This window comes from Chelonia mydas, chromosome 17, assembly GCF_015237465.2.
Source record: "Chelonia mydas isolate rCheMyd1 chromosome 17, rCheMyd1.pri.v2, whole genome shotgun sequence".
Lineage (NCBI taxonomy): Eukaryota > Metazoa > Chordata > Testudines > Cheloniidae > Chelonia > Chelonia mydas.
In genome coordinates this window covers 15944621-15953244 of record NC_051257.2, presented here as the reverse complement: position 1 = coordinate 15953244, position 8624 = coordinate 15944621, and the positions used below count along the sequence as shown (strand labels likewise).

The following is an 8624-nucleotide window of genomic DNA, read 5'->3' as shown; positions in this document are numbered from 1 at the left end:
ATGGAGAACCAATGTTAAAGGCCAATTTAGACAGGATGGATGTAGTCCACTCCCAATAATTGATGAGGAGATTCACTCCATGCAGCTTAAGAAGTGGGTTTTTTACCCACAAAAGCTTATGCCCAAATAAATCTGTTAGTCTCTAACTGGTAGTGATCAATCTATTGGGGATCGATATATCGCATCTCATCTAGATGCGATAAATTGATCCCCAAACGTGCTCCCCATCGACTCCGGAACTCCAGCTTGTGAGAAGCGGAAGCGGAGTCGACGGGGGCCCGTCCTCATGGCCAGGTAAGTCGACCTAAGATACTCCGACTTCAGCTATGTTGTTCGTGTAGCTGAAGTTACGTATCTTAGGTCGACACCGCCCCCGCCCCCAGTGTAGACCAGGGCTAACATGTCACTGGATTCCTCGTTACAGTTGATCATGGCACTGATCATATGAGGTGTTGGGTGAACTCATCTCTCATTGACTTTTTTTCAAGGTAGAGGAAGGTGCTCAGCATTCCATTGCATTGAGCAATAAGAGATTCTTAATTGATTCTTTTCCCACCATTTGTACTTGGAACCTAGATGATACGGTTTGCACTTACTAGCTTGCTTTGTAATATAGCCATTTTTGGTGACTGTTATTGTAGGAGACTCCCATGTAAAGTTAATACATACATCTCTTTTAATCCATTACAGTGTTTTACTAGCTAAATACATCTGTGGTTTGAAAAGGCATTTTATGGTTGTAATACACTCATGTTGGCTAAATGACTGATTGATAAACAAGTCAGAGAAAAGAGCTGCTGAATTGCAGTCTGTCTCCTGCAGCCAAGAGACGCTACATGTTCAACAAAAGTTGAGGGACATTTTGCAAGAGTTGCTGAAGAAAGGGATTTCCTGACAGATCCTTTCCAACACGCAGTGGCTGTTGCACAGTGGGTTTACCACAGACCTCTTACAAAAGATAAGGAGTACTTGTGGCACCTTAGAGACTAACAAATTTATTTATGCTCAAATGTGTTAGTCTCTAAGGTGTCGCAAGTCCTCCTTTTCTTTTTGCGAATACAGACTAACAGGCTGCTACTCTGAAACCTTACAAAAGATGTTGATATCAAAGAGGAAATTCCATCTGTCTATCTACAGTAACAATCTATGGCTGTAATTGTAACTGATAGCTTTTGCTAAGTGTTCAAGGGCTGCTATGGTCTAACAAAATTTGGCTCCCTCCTGCCTTCTAGTGGGAAAACAGAAAAACGTGTAGAGACTCTTATTTATTATTTGTATCGGGTTTAAAAACAGTGAGTCAGCCCCATGAAAATCACCGATTGTCTTAAAAATCATGAGATTTTTACACAACAAAGTTGAGATTCCTTTGATTTGCCTTCTGATTTTTGAGGCTTTAGGCTTTGAGTTTTCAAGCTTTTCTCTGCAGTCACAAAGGCTAGAAGCTTACTTTGCATAAGAACCTCAGCTTTCATTAAAAAATACCAAACACCAAATATCCTGAGACTTGTGATAAATTGGCGAGAGTTGGCAGAACTGCACGGTAGCACCTACAGACCTCAGTTACAGACAGGATAAGCTAATGTGATAGATGCTGTTTTATGCATATAACCAAAAGCCAGTGCCTGCCCCGTTGAGCCTGCAGTGTCAGTACGTAGGCCCTTTCTTCCCCATGCGATGTAGGTCTGAGGGAGCGAGCCAGTGGGCTCTTTCCAAGTATTTTCAGTCTCCGTTCAGTGTTGTGTTTTTCTTCCCTGCGTTGGTTCCTCTCCACCACCCTTTCAGCCTCTCTGCTTCTGAGCTGCCCCGGCATCGGAGGCCGGGAGCGAGATGGGCCGAGGGAGAAGCTTAGTGGAGAGGGTGTGCCCGGGGCGCAGAGCAGCCATGGACGCAGTTCCCGTCTCTGTGAAAAAGAAGCGAAGGGGTGTAGGTTAGAGAGGGGAGAAAAGGGGAGCGGGGGCCCTGGGGGGCAGAGGGGCCTTGGGGGGCAGCTGGGCCCAGGCCTGCTGCCTTTGTTCAGGGACCGAGGGCCTAGGGCTGGCTCCTGCCGTGGCAGGCGTGCTGGGGGGCCTATGTCCAGCGCTTAGGGGGCTGGGCACCAGGGCCTGCACCACCCCAGTAGGGACCCGGGGCTGGGCACCAGGGCCTGCACCACCCCAGTAGGGACCCAGGGCTTGCTATAGCAGGGCCCCTGCAGGATGCTTCTGGGCTTCGCTTCTGGGCCCCGCCAAATTATGGGCCTGGCCCCTTTAAATCGCAGACATCGCGAGATTTGGCAGGTCTCGACCGGGGCCGCTGGAGCGCTCGTGCCTCGGCTGTCATGGCCGCCGCACGTTCTGCCCACGTGACCCTCGCGCTGCCCCGCGTCCCGGCGCTGAAGTCGCGCGGCGAGTCCGTCCTGCCGGGTCCGGGGGCGGGCCCTGGGAGGTCAAAGGGGAAGGGTCGCCAAGGTGGCGGCTCCCGCGCGGCTCGTGCTGCCGCGGTAGAGCGGCGGTTGGCGTTGCCGGCCCGGCGGGGGCGTATCGGGCTCTGCTGGGACAATGGCCCCGGCTCCGCTGCTCCTCGCTGGGGGCCGGGGCTGGCAGAGGCTCCTGGGGCCCCAGCGGGAGGTGCTGGTGCAGGGACTTCAGGGGTCTCAGAGGGGGCTGTTGGGGTCCCAGGTAGGTCAGAGGGGGCTGCAGGTGCTGGGGTCCCAGGGGGGGTTATTGGGGTCCCAGGTAGGTCAGAGGGGGCTGCAGGTGCTGGGGTCCCAGGGGGGGTTATTGGGGTCCCAGGTAGGTCAGAGGGGGCTGCAGGTGTTGGGGTCCCAGGTAGGTCAGAGGGGGCTGCAGGTGCAGGGGTCCCAGAGGCAGTTATTGGGGTCCCAGGTAGGTCAGAGGAGGCTGCAGGTGTTGGGGTCCCAGGTAGGTCAGAGGGGGCTGCAGGTATTGGGGTCCCAGGTAGGTCAGAGGGGGCTGCAGGTGCTGGGGTCCCAGAGGCGGTTATTGGGGTCCCAGGTAGGTCAGAGGGGGCTGCAGGTGTTGGGGTCCCAGGTAGGTCAGAGGAGGCTGCAGGTGCTGAGGCCCCACAGGGGGTTATTGGGGCCCCAGAGGGAGCTGCCGCTGCAAGATCTGTCCAGAGGCTTTGGCAAGGTAGCCAGGACCAGGAGCAGCAGAGAAGTGAGAGAAACTGAGGACTCTGCCCCAGTTTTTCAGTATGTGGGGGAGAGGGCCAAGCGGAAGGAGAGGGTGTTTGTCTGGGGTTTCTGTCATGCTGGGGCCCTGGGGATTCCCAGCTTCGTTAAGCCTGATGCAGGCTGGAAAAAGCGCCGGAGGATCCAGCCCACACCCTACCGCCTGGAAACAGCTGAGAAGGTGGGTGAAAACAGCTGGGAGACCCATTAAGTATTATTGGAAGGACACTTGGGAGTGGAGATGCATCCAAGTCAACACTTCAGATCCTGACTTTCCCTGTGATCACAGGTGTTTTGGCTTGGATGTTTGGTTCAGCTCATTATAGTGAGAGGGACCAGCTGCAAAATTAGCACCTGAACTTTCCCAAGCTTTGGTCTAATCATTTTGTTTAGGCCTGTCTCTGATGTTTTTCAGGGGGATTCATTTTAAAGAAGTATTTTCCTCTGGTGATGAGGATTTTTTTCTGTGTTTTAAGGAGACATAATCTCCAAGTTCAAATGACTGTCAATGCGAGCTCAGTGTAACAGGACTCTAAGCCTGTTTGAATGAAAGAGAACAAGGTCTGAGATTTTAAATGTCATGTCGAAAAATGCAGAGCAACATATTCATTCTAAGAAGGTGATTTAAAAAAACTTCCTTCTATCCACTGATTTTAGCATTTATCTCAATGAATCAGACTTGGCAGGTGTCTGTCCGAAAATATGAAGCTTTTGGGGGTTAATTTATCAGCGTTACCTTAATTCCATTGTTGTCAATGTGCCTAAGGAGAGTTTGTGTCATCATAACAATCATTGTTTATTATTTGCACTGTGATAGTACTTAGAGGCTCCCAACAGGAATGGGATTCCATTGTTCTCGGACCTGTGCAAAGACATAGGAGCTTGTACGCTGGGGGGTGGGCAACCTGAGCCTGAGAAGGAGCCAGAATTTACCAATGTACATTGCCAAAGAGCCACAGTAATAGCTCAGCAGTCCCCCATCAGCTCCCCCCCCGGTTTCCAGCGCCTCCTGCCCACAGGCAGCCCCACTGATCAGCACCTTCTCTCCCCCTACCCCCCGCACCTCTGCTTTCAGGAGGCTCTGGGGAAAAGGGGGAAGGAGTGGAGTGGGGGGCAGGGCCTGTGGCAGAGCCAGGGGTTGAGCAGTGAGCACCCCCCAGCACATTGGAAAGTTGGTGTCTGCATTAACCTCTGAAGAGCAGCATGTGGCTCCAGAGCCACACATTGGTCACCCCTGCTCTAGAGAGCTTAAGCGTGGTATATAGCAGGGGTGGGCAAACTTTGGCCCGAGGGCCACATTGGGGTGCAAAACTGTATGGAGGGCTGGGTAGGGAAGGCTGTGCCCCCCAAACAACCTGGTCCCCGCCCCCTCCTACTTCCCACCCCCTGACTGCCCCCCTCAGAACCTCCAACCCCCCCCCCCACTTCTTGTCCCCTGACCTCCCCTTCCCAGGACCCCTGCCCCTAACCGCCTCCTCCCAGGACCCCAGCTGCTATCCAACCCACCCGTCCCCTGACTTCCCCCCGACCCCTATCCACACCCCTGCCCCCTGACAGGACCCCAGGACCAAACCCCCCGCCCCCTGATGGGACCCTGGGACCCAACCCCCCAGCTCCCTATCTGCGGACTGCCCGACCCCTATCCACATCCCTGCCGTCTGAGAGGACCCCCGGGACTCCCACACCTATCCAACCCTCTCTGTTCCGCGTCCCCTGACTGCCCTCCCAGAACCTTCACCCCATCCAACTGCCCCCTGCTTCCTGTCCCCTGACCCCCCCCCGGTTCCCTGCCCCTTATCCAACTCCCTGCCCCCTTACCATGCTGTTCAGAGCTTTAGGACTGGCAGCCGCACCACCCGGCCAGAGCCAGACATGCTGCCTGTGCGGCAGCATGCTACGGGGGAGGGGAGACAGCCTCCCCAGCCAGGAGCTCAAGGGCTGGGCAGGACGGTCCTGCGGGCCATAGTTTGCCCACCTCTGGTATATACTATATTGCCAGAGCCATAACCGAGATGGGGAAAATGGCAATGTTAGAGAGCTCACGATTTAGAATCATAGAATATCAGGGTTGGAAGGGACCTCAGGAGGTCATCTAGTCCAACCCCCTGCTCAAAGCAGGACCAATCTCCAATTTTTGCCCTGATCCCTAAATGGCCCCCTCAAGGATTGAACTCACAACCCTGGGTTTAGCAGGCCAGAGCTCAAACCACTGAGCTATTTCCTTTAACCCCCCACAGAAGAAAAGTATCCCCAAAGTCGGTTGCTCTTTTGTACCTTTGCACTTCGAACAAATTAGAAACCCATCTTAAAGAAGTAGTTTAAATTCATTCTTCTCCTTTAGCCTAATTCTTGGTGGCTTGCACTCTGCCTGAGGAGGGCTGAAATTTATGTAGATTGTTTGAGTCTTTATTTTTATTTTTTTTAAAAACCCAACAACTTACTAGTTTAGAAAACAAAATCTTGTTCATTTTTGTTATTCAAATTGTGCTGAAGTGGAAAAGTTTTGATGTTCTGTGTCCTGCTTCTCATTCTTTTATTTCGGAAAATGACTGCCAGGGTGGATTTGATTTAAATCATGATTTAAATCACTAGTCAGGAAGACTCAATTTAATCATGGTTTTCTACATAAAAGTGCATTCTTGTTGGTTGTTATAACCTTAATACATATTCTTCACAACTCAGAGATAGATGTAGGTTTCATTTTTAAAAGGTACACATTATACATTTTTAAACAGTGGTTTATTTTGAAAACTTTTCAGATTAGTTTTACAGCTATATCCAAAAATGAATGATTGTTTGGTTATTTTATTTACCAAAGGTAAACTGGGAGGTGAACTATCTCCAATTCAACAGGTTAATCATTAATATTTGGAGGATTTTCTAGCCATGCTGTATTAGGAGGAGAACATCACCAAACAGACATTTAAATGGTTTTATTTAACTAAAACAACAACGTTAAGTATTCTGGATTTTTTTCTTCAACAGCAAACATACAATATTTTAACAAAACAAGTATATGTCCCTCACTTCTCACATTTATCTCTAGACTTCTTCTCCTTGACAAGATCTATTCCACCCCCAACAATCTTCTATTCATTGAACTTTTTGAAACTTTGCACTTTTAGAGAGAGGTAAGGGATTGACTCTGTGTACACAAATTTGCAGAGGGACAATAGAGTTGAGGTCTGTTATTTTTCACCTCTGTATATTTATTTATTTATTTAAAAACATTTTTGCTGTTAACAAGCATGTTACCTCTGGAGACACAAATCCACAGTTTGAGAACTGCAAAACTAAGCATCTCGGGTGGTATCTTCTAGACTGAGCACTGCGTCCCATTCGGTAGATAGAAAGATTAACCTAAATAATTTATACAGAAGCCTGTGGAACCCCATAAGATTGGCTCTCTAATCCATGAACTATTGGAACTCATTTACAGAACTTTTCTTAAACATTACATGAATATATTGTCTCATACTATAGAATTAGAATGTATAATCCCTATTCCATGATGAGATATCTTTGAGCTATAATGTATCTTAATTAAAACTATCTTTAGATAGGTTTTTTCCTCAAAAAGCATTTTATACAAAAAAATCCAATTTAAAAAAAAATCCAATTTTTTTGATTATTTCTTTTTAAAAAGTCATTGATTTTTATCCACCCTGAAGACTGCACAGTTTTTGCATGACTGACGTGTTCCAGGACTGGATTGCAGGGGTTGCTGCATTTGTGAATTTAGGTGTATTGATAGAGCTCTGTAGTCTCATCGAGATGAACAGCTTTTTGGTTTTAAATCTCTCCAGGGCTGCCCAGAGTCCGGGACTAGTCATTACTTCCTGGAGTGCTAAACTTGCACCTGAGTACTGTGTCCATGCGTGCTATTACTGAAAGCATAAAAAAAAAAAACAGTTTTAGAATTAATTTCCTTCCTGGATTTTATTCAGAAAAGAAGCAAGAAGAATCAGGTCAGCAGTGCATAGTCTCTCTTTAGTCTGGACTACTTTGGGGCTGTCTCGTATATCCACAGATATGATAGGTTTTGCTGAGTTGTTATATATACTGCTTAGGTCATGTCTAGACTACAGCTGCCACAGTGGTAGAGCTATGGTGGTGCAGCTGTGCCACAGTAGAACTCTAGTGTAGACACTTCCCATGTTGACAGAAGGGTTTATTCCCCATCAGTGTAGTTAATCCACCTCTCCGAGAGGTGGTAGCTAAGATGACGGAAGAATTCTTCTGTTGATCTAGCCATGTCTACTCTTGGGGTTAGGTTGCCCTAACTACAGTGATCAGGGTGTGAAATTTTTCACAGCCCAGTGCGACACAGCTAGGTTGATCTAATTTTTAAGTTTAGATCAGGCTGTGTCTTTAAAAACAAACCGAGTTTTTGGACTAGTTGCTAAAAAGAACAAGTGTTTAGAAGCTTGTCTAGCAGCTGTTTGAGCTTTATTCTTAAACCACAACAGCATAAGAACTATTGATGACCCTCTTGTAAGGGTTGTACCCAGAAGACTCCTTTGCCATGAATTGGGGGCAGTAATCTAAATAAACATGATTCTGAGTTTATAAAATCAAATAAGCTTCAATTTTCCAAAACAGATTTATAACTCAATGTTTTGCTTTTTCTTAAAGATATCCTCTGCAGCATGTGGCTATGGCTTCACGCTAATATCCTCAAAAACCACTGACATTACCAAAGTTTGGGGCATGGGGCTGAACAAGGATTCTCAGCTTGGCTTTCAGAGAAGCAGGAAGGATCAAAGTAAGCATCTCAGTTCTTGTAGGGATTTGAGGGATCATAAATAAGCTATTGGAAAACATTGCAGATGTTTCTAGAAGTCTAAATCCCAAGGGTGTTGGGTGACCTTTAAGACAGACTGTCCTAGGCATTTCCTGGGGGTGGAGGGCCAGTGGGGTTGGGTTGCAGTGTTGGTGGCTGAGAGGGTTTTTGGGAATTCTGTCTTGTAAAGAATTTAGTTCTGTCCGTGGAGTGGTTTTATAAATGTATGTAGTGTACCAGCCCAGACCCATTTTGGGCGTTAAGGGGTAACCCATCAGCTAGGAAAATGTCTTTGCTACCACATGTTAGGCACGTATCTCGTGGTCATTGCCATCGCCCGGGTGGATATAGATGCTGGAAGTGGTGCAGTTTTTCTGTATCATGTAATGTTTTAACGTTATTGGGCATCCAATAACAAATCATAAAATCACAAAAAGGGCCTTAACTCATGGAAACATAGTTACATTTTGACCAAAATTGGCAGACAGCTTCTAAATACAATTGAGAATGCATCTATGTACTCAAAATAGTACTGCTTTGGAAGGTTTGGGAAATATTTAGCTCCAGATGGTATATTGTGTGCACGTTTCCCAGATTTTTTTTTTGCCTTTCGTTAAAGCAGAAGTCTAGTCATACGACAGTCTGAGCTTGTTGTTGTTTGTAGAATGGTCT

General features: G+C 47.6%; 1 protein-coding gene and 1 long non-coding RNA gene across 9 annotated transcripts in view; one reads left to right on the top strand and one right to left on the bottom strand.

Annotated features, from left to right (window-relative positions):
• Positions 1-635: 635 nt before the first annotated feature.
• Positions 636-2413, bottom strand: LOC122463162. The gene is made up of 2 exons (XR_006286241.1): positions 2285-2413; positions 636-1900 (listed from the first exon to the last, which is right to left on the bottom strand). It is a non-coding gene; the product is annotated as an uncharacterized LOC122463162 (long non-coding RNA).
• The window catches only part of RCC1L (RCC1 like), a 27780-nt gene continuing 21534 nt past the window's right edge, over positions 2379-8624 (top strand). For 2 of the 8 annotated variants that reach the window (XM_043530838.1, XM_043530833.1), the window contains exons 1-3: positions 2379-2681; positions 2760-3350; positions 7805-7934. In XM_043530838.1, the coding sequence (XP_043386773.1) occupies positions 2538-2681; positions 2760-3350; positions 7805-7934 (865 nt within the window). In that variant the 5' untranslated portion in view covers positions 2379-2537. Of the gene's footprint in view, positions 3351-7804; positions 7935-8624 lie in introns of all 8 variants that reach the window. The other 6 variants (XM_043530835.1, XM_043530836.1, XM_043530837.1 and 3 more) reach the window with 6 other exon arrangements.